Here is a 13,893-nt window from a genome sequence, read left to right as displayed (position 1 = left end):
CTTGGTAGCTGCAAGAGCCAAAACTACAAAAGCGGTTTTGCACTGCTGTTTTATTTCCACTTCCCCTTTGCAGGCACGCAGGAGAATATTTTACCTTCAATCGAGAGGTCTCACCGCTGCCTCCCTGCGGCCCATCATCTGGCATGCAGCACCACACACACACACGGTCCATGCAATCTTTTGAAAACCACAGGAGCTCCGTGCAAGAGCCCGGAGCCAGACAGAAAAAAAATGGGCCTGGAACTCTTTGGGGAATTTACTGCGAGCTATCCAACTTACAAAGATTATCAGCAGAAACTTGATCTCAGAGATCAACACAAACAGAACTGAAACCAGCCAGCCAGCCTAACTTCAAATGCAGAAGAGCTAGCTTTGAGGTTGTTCGTCAGTTTGGGGTCCTCAGATTTTACAAACATAAATTCAGGTCCCAGCAGAGGCAGAGCTGTCAGGGTCTGCCAGCAGAGACAGCAAAATGAGCACTTTGCTGTGGAGGGGCTCTGCAAATGAGGCACAACTGCAAGATTCGAGGCTGCCCAGTGCCGGTGCCAATGTTCAAGGCATCATGACAGATGTCAAGGGATTATCTCAGCACTGGGGTTGAAACTCAGCTGAAAATCCCCCGGAGAGGCTGGGTTTCTCCTCAGTAGAGCACTTCACACCTTTGAAAAGTTACAAATGAGGCACCGATCTCACATCTGATTCCTTCTATGCACCTGAACCTTTCTTGCTGCTAGGTTTCAACTTTATGAGCTAAAAATGGAAAGATGTAACAATACCTGTCAAAATCACACACATCCAGAGATGAGCAGAAGGAACACTAAAGCAAAATGTATCATGGAAACTTCACAAGTCAGCAGGGCACGGTGATATATACATAACAGCTGGGCAGGCAGGATGTCCCACACTTGCCAGCTCTCCGGACAGGTCAAGCAACTCCCCCCAGCCCCTGCCTATCACGTCCAGAGGGTCATTTTTCAAACATCCTGGTTCCAAAAGCAACCTTCTCTTTCTCCAAAACATCATCATTAGGGACTGCAAAAGAGACCTGGATGAGGCTGAGTCTAAATTCAGCTTGGCCTTCAAATGCAAAAGCTGCCCTAAGATTAGATAGGCCTTCTAGCTGGGCCTGGACTTGCAGGCACTCACACGCAGGAGGGGTGGCCTTCCACCCTGCCTGCCTCCACAATGAACTGGCCTTTCTGATCTGCCCTGGGGGCTTGGCAGGGCAGGGCAGCCCAGGCAGGGCTGGGAGACCACCCCACTGCACCCAGGCAGGGAGGCCTGAGGCACCTGTTGTGGACTCCTTCAGCTGCAAAGTGGGGACCACATTAAGAGAAGCCCAACCTGGGTCAGGGCAGGGGCAAGCACAGATAGCATCAGGGTAGAAATAAATGAATAGCTTTCTCATGCCTAAATTTGAGACATTCCCCTTTGGAAATGTCTTATGGGGTTTTCTGATTGGGCCTAAATATTGTGGTATGTTAGTGCTGAAAAGGACTTTTGATCTACACTGATGTTCTTATTTAATTAGGTGGCATAAAGTAACAGCTTGACTGGCAGATCCCTGATTAGAACCCAGGTCCCCAGTGCAGGGTTCCTGAGAAACAGAGTCAGTGCTTCTTTATCACTGGCAGATTGGGGTTAAAAACAACCACTTCCTGAACAGTTTCTATGTTGCAGGAGTCTGCTGAGCACTGAATATGCACCATTTCATTTATTCCTCTCAACAGTCCTATGAGGTAGTTCTGTAACTAGCTCCATTTTGCAGATGAGATAACAGAGGCTCCCAGGGAGGTTAACATCTTGGCCAAGGCACGTGAAACGTGAGGCTTATGCCAGCATCATGGAGACTCATGTCTGATGGAGGCTACAGCTCAGGAAGAAACAAAAGTTAAAACCTGGCTGCTTGTGTGCTGTAAAATGTTTTCATTCTATGTTTTGTTTCCATCACCATTCTGGAATGCCTTCAGATTTTATTTTTTCCACTTGGTAAAATTTTATTGGAATAAGAGTTTTGAAGTTCCCCATATCATTCTCTAGCTCAGGAAAGTCTCTGCGGTGTTGGCATAACTTCAAGAGCTCTGGGGTTTGCAACAGAATTTCACAATAGAGGCTGGCTACAGAAATTAAGTGAAACCTGGCAGTAGTGTTCAGATGTGCTGCTTTTTATTTTCCTATTGTTTTCCCACCATCCCCTATTTGCTTTGCCTCAGGAACAGGGAGTGGTGAGCAGACTGTAACAGATTGAAAAATGCACACAGAGGGAGTGAGCGACTGGCAAGGAGTCAAATCGGAAAATATGTCCTTCTAAAGCCACATTAACAGCACAAGCCCCGTAATTCTTCAATTTGGCAAAGGCCTTGTTGCTAGACCCTAGGCATTTGCTCCAACCCCACCCCAGAAGGGAAGGCAGCATTAGGTATAATTTCAACATCTGTAAAAATCCCCAGTAATAATTGGCACCAAAGAAGCAGGAATCATGGGGCTCGATGCACTATCAAATGGACAAGGACATCAGCTCTCACCCCACGGCCTACGGACTCCCTTCTGCAAGGAGCGGGTCTTGCTTTGGCACCCCGACGTCTAGAAAGTGAATCCACTTCTGAGAAACTGAAATTATCCTGAGAGAGTACTTCACTCCCCCAGAGGATTACATCCAGTAATAATAATGGTCCTCAGTACTCATAATATTGCTTTTCATCTAATAAGCACTTGAGAACATTAATTAGAAATTAGATGGAATTCCTAAAGACCGGATGGTGGGAAATTGTTCCTGCAGCGAGGTAAATTCACAGACTTAACACAGAGCTTCTGGCAGCCAAGGAAGAAGGCAGGGTTCTTCCTTTCCCAGCCTCTAACTACGAGCACTTCATTGTGAATTAAGGCAGAAGGGGATAAGCTCATATTAACATCACAAAATATAACAAAATGCCTACAACAAACAAACAAACAAACAAACAAAAACCCTTATGCAATGCAAAGTACCAGAAAGGTAAATGGCTTTATCAACCATGAATTCCTCTGCAAAGCGAATGTGACAAAAATTCTTCTTGCTTTTCCGAATCGCCGTGATATCGCCACACTGCTCAAAGACTTCTTGAATAATTTCCTCGGTTGCATTTTCTGGTAATCCTCCGACAAACACAGTCTTACACCCAGGAGGTCGTTCTCTTGTGGAAGGAGGTGGAAGATCTGGTAATCACAACAAAACAGAGAGTTTCTGTCTTTTATTTACTTGCTCTCTCTTTCTGGTTCATGTGGCAAAAGTAAAGCTTGCAGAGGAACTTTTTCCAGACGAAGCAATGATAAATTTCTGCAACAACTTACATTTATCTTTGGCTGTCTTGTTTTTAAGCTCCTCTCCCTTCCTCCTCCCAACCTTTACTTTCTGTGTTCATTTCTACCCAGAGTGGCTATGCTTGTTCGTGAACCAAAGATAAAGCAAAGGTTTGCATAATTTCATTTCTCCTTCATAATAGAGAAGCCCAGCAAATGGAGGGGAAAACTTCACAAAGTACAAAACACGATGAAATGACAACATGATGAAAAACCTCGGCTTGTTATCTGCTTTGTCTTCTTGCTAGATAATGGAGCGGCAAGGCAGAACACAGGAAGCATAACCTAATAAGAGGCACGGTACTTACTTGGCTTTGAAACACCGGGCTTGGGAAAAAACACTTTTTTATCATTCACATTTAAATGAGCAAACTATTAAGTTTTGGGGCAGCTGCATAAAAAAGATAAAATGTCTATGGTCACAACATTTTACCTAGTTTATATGTAGATGACTTAAGCAATGTCCTGCAAAGACTACTTAACACAGGCAGCACTGACTAATATGGATTAAAACAACAACTAGTTATTAAAGCCCATAAGCTTAGTATCTGAAGTTAATTTTTGAAAAAAAAAAAAAACCCAACAATTTTGATTCATTTATGCCATCAAATGTTTCCTTCACACAAATGCAGTTTGGTCCAGACACTCTGAGATGCAGGCTCCCTCCCAAACTGCTAACTGCTAAATTAATTCCATTTTCCATCTAGCAAAAGACATGTTGGAGTTTTTCTCGCACAGTTGTAAAGATGGATGAATAGTTCACACTATGTTTGGCAGTAAATGCTAGACTTTGATGCGGGTGACTAATGGTGGATATGCATCCCTGCTCACACGTACTGGCCGCATTTGTGTTGATTCAGCTGCTGGACAGACCCATGGACACGTCCTCCAGCATCTATTCTATCTAGGGACAAAGGGCCCTATAGGAAGGATGCCCATTCTGTAAAACCATGTAGGAGAATCTGAAAGTCACGTGGGAACATGAATGCAATGCTACTTGAGACATTTTTTTTTTTAATGATGAACAAATATTTCTCACAGGTGTCACTTACTTGGATTTTGAGGGAAAAGAGTACAGCTTTTGCAGTGGATTATTTCTTTGACGACAGCCACTTCTGTTGGCGGTGGAGGTGGGACCAGCCCCAGGCCTGGGATCATGGGGTTAATGGGGGTGACTCCAGTCATCATGTTGAGGCTGGGGTCAAAGCCTGGGACGCAGATTGAATCTGCAAAATATACAAAATAACAGCTTGGCTGGAGGATCCTAAATCAGCATTTGTTGCTGCTTGTGCTATTTTCCTGCAAAGATTATTAGACTTTATGCTTTCTATTCTTCAGGAATTTCTCTTGGCAGGAGATGCAGCATTATAGAAAGCCATTCCAGAGGGGGTAAAGGGGAAATAAAAGGTGAACCTAAAACTACACGTAAAGGAAATTATATTACTTAAAATATTAATATGGCAGAACAGAACACAGCATATTAAAGTGTAAAACCATGCACCATGAAGCTTTGCTGTTGTTGTGAATGCAATTTTCTGTTTCTCGACATCAGTGTACTGTTTACACTGCCTTATAACCAAGGATGTGTGAAGAACATCATTTAACACGGAAGTGCCCTGTGAATCTCACTGGCAAGCTAGTTTTATCAAAAAAAGCTTTCTTACCCAATTGACCTAGATTTAAGAGAGTTCAATTTATATGTGCATATATGATACTGATGCGTCCAGGTGCCACCTTGCCTGTCACGCCCAGGAAGAAAGCAAAACAAAGTGAGTAGAATTGCTCTGGTTGGGTATAGGAACATATAGGCATAAAACCAGCTATATATGCTAGTTTCTGAGTTCTGTTGGAGAATCACATTTTCTTCCTATAATTCAATCAACACATAACTGAGCCACCCTTCTGAAATCTTTATCTCTTCTATAAAAACACAACTCAAAAACAGAAGGAAGCAAAAAAGCGTAGGTTTTTCAGTATAAACGCTGATTTTTGTTAGCATGATGATGAAGTAAATGAATTCAAAGGTGATATACAGATCACTTTTACTATAAGTGAGACCTTTCTAAAAGTAGGGACTGTTAAAATAGTGCACTGAGATCCTAAAAGTTTGCCGGGCTCATAATGTTCCCAAGTGGACAACAGTTGGGAGAGAGCTAGCAGGAGGAGTCACAGTGACCCTGCCCTGCTCTCTCTTTTCTCTATCTTGTTGATCTTTTTTTCCCTCCTTCTCCTAGATCTTGCCCATCTGTCACCCCTCTGCCCCACCTCCATACCCTCTCCTATTTCCATTCCTATCTACCTCCTGCGCCTGACACTTGCGTGTGGCCCCTGCTCACTGTTTGCCTGCAGGTAAAGGGCAGCTAAGCCCAGAGGTAGGTGCAATGAGAACCATGCCCTCAGTTTATTAGGAAACTTCAGAGGATGTAGAATGTCTGGCATAAAGCATCCCTTTCTGGGAAGAGCTTTATAGCATCCCTCCAGCTACTTTGGCCATTTAGACTCTTCTGGGTTAAACAGAATAAGCAGGGTTGATCTGTCACCTCTGTAGGACTGCTGTTCCATTTATTAGAAAATTCATTAAATTTGACAGTGTATCAGAGGTTTTTACTGCCTTCAGGAAAATGACTAAATGCAAATGCAAAATAAGCACCATTTTTCAAAGTAGTCACCTCAGCAGTCTAGGCACTTCTAAATTATGGTTCTCTGTTTCTTCATCTGTAACATCAGATCATTTGATATTGGATGATTTTGGGGTACTAGCATTCCAGGACTCCTAGATTTGGTGTTGATATTGCTCAAAGCAAAGTAATATATAAAAGACATAAATCTGTACTTCTGGAGGACCTCTTTTGTTGTTCGTATGTGGTCTCTCTCTCTCTAAGCCCAACTGTGCAAGTGAAATCATTGCCCTCCCCCATCGTGGGACATGACATATGGGGGTAAACATTTACCTGGCCACATGGGAAATGACTCCCAGGGATGAGCCTCGCCCTGGCACCATGGGATCTACAGTGCCATCCTGACCAAAAGGGGGAAAAGAAGTGTAACAAATAAAGTATCAGTGGCTGAGAGAGCTCAAATAGAGTCGAGAGGCGACTCTGGAGGTTACTCTTATACAAGCTTTAGTTAGACATTGCTACCTACCACAACTTGCCAAATCCCAATCAAAACCATTCCTGCCAATCCTAAAGAACACCTATGGTGTTATAGAGGATTCTACAAAGGTTCCAGGCACTAGGAGAACTTTCCAGAAACCTACGAGCTCCAGATAAGTCTCTAGAACAGATAAATCCTGAAATGCAGAGGGTCCAGCCATTCCAGAACATCTACTAGTTCCATTCCCCTATCTCATATTATTGACAGCCCTTCCAACATGAAAATGTTAGAATGGGCACAGCCCAAACACCCCTAAAGAATGGGAGAAATATCAGAGGGGTAGGTGGAATTATACAGAGAAGGTTGGGATTAACAAATGAATATGATTGCTGAATTGTTATATTGATACCTCTTTTAGTCTCCAGTATCTCAGAGCAGCTAGAAGTAAAAAAATTGTGGAATTGTAACCCATACCAAACTCTGAAATCTGTTCTACAACTAATTGTCATGATGTGCTGTGGAATTACGGCTTTTTTGAATACATTTTTATTTTTCATAAAGAAGAAGAAAAAAGTAAAAAATAAAAATAAATTAGTCTGGAAGCAACAGAGACAAAGACTCAAACTCAGGTTATTGATTTAATCCTCATAAAATTTCCTAAGTCTTACTCCCATTTTATAGAAGAAGAGATTGGAGCTTAAAGCATTGAGGGAAAATTTCCAGAACACAACGCGAACAAATGGCAGGATCAGAACTAGAACCCGGGTCTCTGACTCCATATTTTGACATGTCTCTTCTAGCTATTCCAAAGTTTTCACCTAGAATGATGCAATTTGATTATTCATCTTAATACATGGAACTGTTGGTGACTTCCTATGCAACAACTTCTGAATTTTTTTTTTTTAAATCAAGATTGGTGCTACTAACCAGATGCCAATTCTAATGGAGAAGTTCCAGAACAGAGTGGTTTCAACATTGGCTCCCAAGGTCAATATATTAGAAACAGAAATATTGGCAGTGGGAATATTGGCATGCTTGTGCTTTTTTATTTAATCTCATTCTGTACATAGAATTCATCTGTTTCTTTTCTGGCTTGGTCTGCAGTATTGTTTGCCAACCCAAGATGATTTAGGGCTGAAATAGCTCAGGACTGCAAACCCTGAAATGAGAGCCCTGAGAATTATAATAAGCAGATGTTTCCCACAAATGAGATGAGAAGCACAGTGCCTTGCATTCTCTTTTAGTTGCAGCAGACTTTTGTTTTCTTTCCGAAGGCCAATAAATACATCTCCAGAAATGGGGGCAAAAGACACCATTCTTGAGCAAAATATTTTAATATACAGTAAAAGTTACTTTGCTTTTTTCTGAGACATCAATATAAGGAGACTATGGAATTTAATGAAATTTGCATGGTGAGTGCAGTAGCTTGAAAAGAGCTTACAAAGGAATTAACACTTAAATTATATTGGACTTCAAAGGTTCTGAGATTCAGTATTCGAAATGAGGAAGTAGGGAAGGATTAGGCTTTTAAAAAATATAAGAGCCCATTCCCTTTTAACAATATATGGGCAGAGAGAAATTGTTTTCACAACCAGTATAGGAACCTATTAAGTGCTAACTCATTAAAGCAAATGCACAAACTCTGAACGTCTGAGAAAGACACATGCACAAGAAGACAAAGGTGAGGAGAGAATGTAAACTCTGTCTAGCTTAGAAGAGTGCCCCAGTGAATTTCAGAGTTAATGAGTTACAATTCCACTGAGGGAAAAGAGGAAGCAAGTTTAACTCACAGCATGAAAGAGTCCTATTAGGTTTATAGTAAAATTTCTTTTAGAAACTGTACTTATACAAGGGAAAATGTTATTTATTTCAAAGACTATAGCCACATCAAACTCCTATGTGTATCGCCAGCTCTGAGTAAGCTGCTGACAGGGCCACGGCTCAGTAAATGTTTCTTTTTGGTTGACTTTACCTAAGTGGACAAGACAAAAATGAAAGCAAAAACCCTGTTTCCCGACTTCCAGTACAGTGTTTATCAATTAGATGAGCATTTCTCTGAGGGAGTTTTGTGGTTAGGAATTCAGAGGCAAAGCAGTTGAGTTCATTCATTCACTTATTCATTCATCTGTTCAGCATGTTCTGTACACATAGATTGCCTGAATCTGGGGTTAGAGAGATAACTGTAATAAGTTCTCAACTTGGGAAAACCACAGGGTCTGACAAGCTCATAGAGGAAGGGCACTGATCTCAGCAGAAGAGTTGGGAACTTTGACATTGAAGTCTCAAAGGCCAAAAAGAGCAATCCAGGAAGGGGTCCCAGGAGAGAGCCTGAGAGGTCCTGGGAATCCCAAATAATTTTCCCTTGATACAGCATGGTGTGCATGTGATAACGTGGCCATAGATGTTCCCAGAGGCTGGGGAAGTTAGGCTCTTGGCCTTCAAGGCAGTGAGTTCGACTTTGTTCTGATTGGAAGGTGGGCACTGAAGTTCAGACACACGCCTTCCACCAGGCCAGAGATGGCTGTGTGGCCTGTCCTGTCCATGTCCCTTCTTTCCTCTCTGTGGCTTGCTCCTTTCTGCCCTTTTCGGTTCACCAGTATCTCAGGATACAGTCTCATATTTAAGGTGAGAACTCCACTCCATTTGACAGAAAGACAAGAAAGGCCTATTTCCAGTCCAAGCTGGGCTGGGATTGAGGGAACAGAGAGGGAGATAAACGGTTAGTGCCAAGAACAAGCCCAGCTCAAGGCTATACACAGCATTCCAAGGGAATAAATAATAAATAAAGGGAGAAAAGCGGTAGGGATAAGGCCAAATGATAACACTGCAGGTTTAATCCTAGATCAGGGAGTCCTCATAAATTGGTCTAACCTAGAGACTTTTGGCAGGCCAGGCTCAGATTCCAGTCCATGGGGGGAACCTCACTAAATGGGTTTTGCAGCGAGATGAGGTCTAGTGAATACCCAGAGGTATTTATCATAGGTCTAGATAAATACCTGGAGTTGAGCAGGTTGCCTAATCTGGACCTCAGGCTGGAGAAGCCAGACAGGGATGCGGACAGCAGAACTAAAGCGTACTCCCAGTTATCAGACCTGGGCTCAGGTCACACCCCAACCAGCAGCAGGCACAGCCGGGCCCCAAGTCCCAGAAGGCTGGCCTCAAGGCCCCAGTCCTCTGCCCGAAGCCCAGATGGGACCACAAGGCCAGCAGAACGCTGAGGTGTAGGGGGTGGATCCCAAGACTTCTGTGGGGTAGAGAGATGGGCTGGAGGCACTCTGATAAACATGTCCCAGCAACCCGTCTTTTCCCAGAGGAACTACTGACTTAAAATATGATGTATCTGTAGTCTACAGAGAAGCCACATGATACATGAGGACAATCTATTTTCTGGAAGTTTAGTATGGAGACACTTGCTGTTTCTTAGACTAGTCTCCACCTACAGTTGACAGGCCCTGCTCTTTCATAATGTCAGCTAAGTTCGTGAACTATTACAGTAATGCTTTTTTTATTCCATGTCCTCCTTCTCAAAAAATTCTTTAAAATCCTTTTGTGATCAGCAAAGGAAAAGTAGTTTTTAAAAGGTGGGTAAGTTTAAAGCCAATTGGCCCTTAACCTCTCTGGGCTTCAATGTCTTCTCTGACTGAAAGTGAATACCAGATATACCCTCAAAAAATGGGAGCATCAAATAAGACAGTCTGTGTGAAAGTGGAATACAAAAGTATAAAGAGCCCAAGTCTGCAACCAAATATACCTGATGTCAGGTCCTGGGTTTTCCACTATCAACTGTGTGACTTCAGGGAGCTTAACCTCTCTAAGCTTCATTTTACCATATCTGTAAAATGGGGATAAGAATATCTACTTTTTAAAATGTTCTTGTGAGGATTAAATGGGATAAAAAAGTGTTTATCATGGTATCCAGTGGATCGACACCATAAATGTTAGCAATTACACACAGCATTAAAAATACATATTTATATGTATATTACATATACATTCAATGAAGTGTTTCATCTGACAAAATTTAAGTCTATGGAAAGACATAAGACATGAGTCCTTCTTTCAAGGAGGTGACAATCTAGTGGCAGAAAAAATGAAAACCAAAATGACAACACTGTTTGACAACTGTGGTGAGACACTGAGATATGCAGTACTTTCTAAACAGAAAAGGGGTGCATTTTAACCCACCTGGGAGAGTGGGATAGTGACAGAGAAGGCATCCTGAAATGGATGGCATCTGACCTGGGTCTTAAAAAGGATGGCATCCATACATGCATTGGACTTGTTAAAAGGTATCCTCAAATCATATTTACATGAGATCATAAACACAAAGATATTTCTAAATGTTCTCTTAGAAGAAATATTCAAAACCAAAAACCTTGGAGGCAAAACTGCTCTTAGGTTTTCTCTTTATCAAAACAAACAAACAAATAAAATCTCTGAAGATTGCTATATACTTGATGACAGCAAATCAACCTCATAGTAGATAAGTTAACATAATAGTGTACTTTATAAGAAAAGTGAATGCCTACAAGAAGGCTCTTCGAGAAAACAAAATTGAAAATGCTTTCGTGATCTTTCCAAAGAGATCCAAAGGCACAGAGGCATGTTTTCCATTTAAACCCAAGACGTATATCCAAAGTGAGTCCCTGAAGCCCTGCTGTGCAGATTTCATAAACAAAGACCTCATCCCATCCTCATGCAGTCTCCTCTGACTGGGGATGTAACACTGGCAGGACAGAGGAATGGAAATCAACAGCTATGTTAAGCACGATTGACTTGGATGAGGAGATTTCTGTCTATGTTTGAAAATATGACACAACACAAAATGAAGAGAATTCCAAAACTTCTGACCAAAACAGAGAACTGAGGACTAAAGGAAGCCTGTCAGATCCTTCCAGAAAACTACTCAGGGATCATGTCCTCAAAAACCACGTGTTTTTAGTAAGAAGGAGGCAAAAGTCTATCAAAGATTTTGTGAAATTCCCTCACAAAGGGTCAGGTGATGTGAATTTGATGCCAGAGCAGTTTCTTTACAGAGGCCTGAACTTCCAGTAAGCTTTTAGGTGTTTCCTGAACTTCCTAGAACCGTGGGTCTCACACTTGAGGCTTAAAACCAAGCTGGCACATGTCAGTCAGGCTTGGAGAGGTTTGCTTTGATCAGGATGCGAAGGAGGCAGGACCTTATAAAAGGTTATAATATGTCAAAGCTGGAAGACAATTGGGCTTACCTAGTCCTACTCTTATGATTCATAGATGGTAAAACTGAGACCTAGAGAGGTTAAGTGATTTGCCCAAAGAATAGATTTGGAATTAATCAAGAGACTTGCTGCTTCATCATTGTGCATTTGAATTTTCCAAGATTTCCCCATCCTGCCTTCATGGGGCTACCTTTAAAGACAACACAATCATACCTCCTGTGGGTATGAACCCACAGGTCCTCCACCAAGACATGCAAGTCCGAACCCTTAGTTCTGTGGGAGTGGACCCATCTGTAAATAGGACCTTTGAAGATGATGCTAGTTAAGTAGTGAGGCCAAACTGAATGACAGTGGGCCTTACTCCAATTGCACTGCAGTCCTTACAAGTAGAGGAAATGTGGACATGGATTCAGAAACCTAACGAGAAGCCAGAGAAGGAGGGCAAGAGCAACATGTGCTAGAGAGAGACATGCATTTGCCGGCCTGGATTCCTGGGCAGCGATCACCAGAATGTTACAGACCCTGGGAGAAAGCACCGCCTGCTAATTCCTTGATGTTGGACTTCTAGCTGTCTAAACTGTGAGACACTAAATTCCCGTTGTTCTAAAGCCAAGCAGTGTGTGGTATTTGTCACAGCAGCCAGGAAATTAAGTCACCTCCCAAGACAGTCCAGTTCATTCCATTGTCTAACAATTTCGATAATGGGTATTTCCCATCTTCAGATATTGACTCAGGACCCAATATTCTGTAGTAAAATCCACAGTCTTCATTCTGTACTCCTGGGTGACAAACAGGTCTAATTTTCTTCCTATCATTGCTGGTCAAATTAATGAAGAAGACTTATGGGTATAGTTATACAGATTCAGAGGCCTGCTTTCTTTAGTTCTTCTACATATGACTGGCTGTCCTCTGTAAAAATCCATCTTTCCTGAGGTCCTCTTAAAGTATACCCCCAGAACTAGAACAGGTAGATGACCAACTGATAAGCAGCCTCTCTGCCTTTCTTAATTCTGAACTCTTAATTCTGAACTCACTAACTTGGTATGTCATGATTGAAAAAACAGAGGTCACTCTTTTGAAGCCTGGCTTTGGGCTGGGCCTGTGCTGAATGCTTCACATCATCTCATCGCATGAGTCTTCTTGGCTGTTACATCACACAGTTGACACACGTTGAATGACCTCATTCAACTAAAACCCATATGTCTCATCTCTGCAAGATGCCATTATTTAACATTACTGTTGACATTTTGAAACTAAACAAAAGATTTTGCATTTTCTGTGGCATTTTTCAAAAACCTGTCTTCCTAGGTTCTTCTCTGGTCTCAAATTTTCAGTCCCTGGCTCTCAACGTTTATAAAATGTCCAGACAACCTTAAGTTTGAGACTCCACGGCCCACAGAGCGGAGATGGAACTCTCAGCTGCCCAGAGGTGAAGGAGGCTTTCCAGTAGATGCTTGCTGGATGTTTGCAGCTTAGAGTTGGTGGGTGGAGCATGGCCTCAAGCATTTCTTCCATCTGGCCAGGTGGTTAACCCTTTGCTTCCCCAAAGATTTTATTTCTGTTCTCCCTCCACACTGACCCCACCCCCCACCTTTACACAGATGTTCTCCAGGTCCCTGCACCCTCAGGTATGTGAATTTTAGCATGAGTTCATATCATAGAAATATCTTCTTAGGCAAATCCACTTGGACTCTCTACTTGCAACAGATTTATTTTTCCTTTGTTATTGATTTCCAGTTTTGAGGGCCATTGCCAAGGCTCAGAGATACACATGGGTTTACGCTCAATTCTTTTTGTTAAAAGCTCATATGCTGAGTCTTTTTCCTACTCCAAGGACTGCTGGCACCCTCACTTTTTCTGCACTGTATCTGAATGTGCTTCACAGCAAACTGCTTGTGGTATTCTGGGCATACCTCAGACCCCACTTCTGTTAAACACTCTGGATCAGATTAAGTGCCTTCAGTGTCTGCCTATTTCTTTCAGTGGTTTCCACCCTTTCTCTCAGTTCCCAGTTTAAAACCTCCAAGTTACCCTCTTCCCTAGATGACTATCCAGTCACGTATGCCATTCACGTACCAAGTCCTTGAGGGGGGACCTTGGAAAGGTTTTCTACATCATCTTCTTTTTTTGTTCCCATTGCTAATTTGGGTTCTCATTAGCTCTCATCTAATTACTGCAAAAGCTTCCCTGTGTCCTGAGAAGCTGTAGCTTCTATATCTTTCTCCTGCTCCTTATTTACTTCCTCCTCCCTCAGCTCCCTCCC

At 42.3% G+C, this 13,893-nt stretch overlaps 1 protein-coding gene across 8 annotated transcripts in view; it reads right to left on the bottom strand.

The window, feature by feature from the left end:
* The window catches only part of ENOX1 (ecto-NOX disulfide-thiol exchanger 1), a 311,721-nt gene that overhangs the window by 150,250 nt on the left and 147,578 nt on the right, over positions 1 to 13,893 (bottom strand). For all 8 annotated transcript variants that reach the window (XR_013174569.1, XR_013174570.1, XM_077158331.1 and 5 more), the window contains 2 exons: positions 4,389 to 4,562; positions 2,986 to 3,192 (listed from right to left, as the gene is read on the bottom strand). Coding sequence is in view for 6 of the 8 variants with exons in the window: in XM_077158331.1 (XP_077014446.1) it covers positions 2,986 to 3,192; positions 4,389 to 4,562 (381 nt within the window). In the remaining 2 variants the exon portion in view is untranslated. The remainder of the gene's footprint in view (positions 1 to 2,985; positions 3,193 to 4,388; positions 4,563 to 13,893) is intronic.

Source organism: Tamandua tetradactyla, chromosome 4 (genome assembly GCF_023851605.1).
Source record: "Tamandua tetradactyla isolate mTamTet1 chromosome 4, mTamTet1.pri, whole genome shotgun sequence".
NCBI lineage: Eukaryota > Metazoa > Chordata > Mammalia > Pilosa > Myrmecophagidae > Tamandua > Tamandua tetradactyla.
This window is presented reverse-complemented; position numbering and strand designations above follow the sequence as displayed.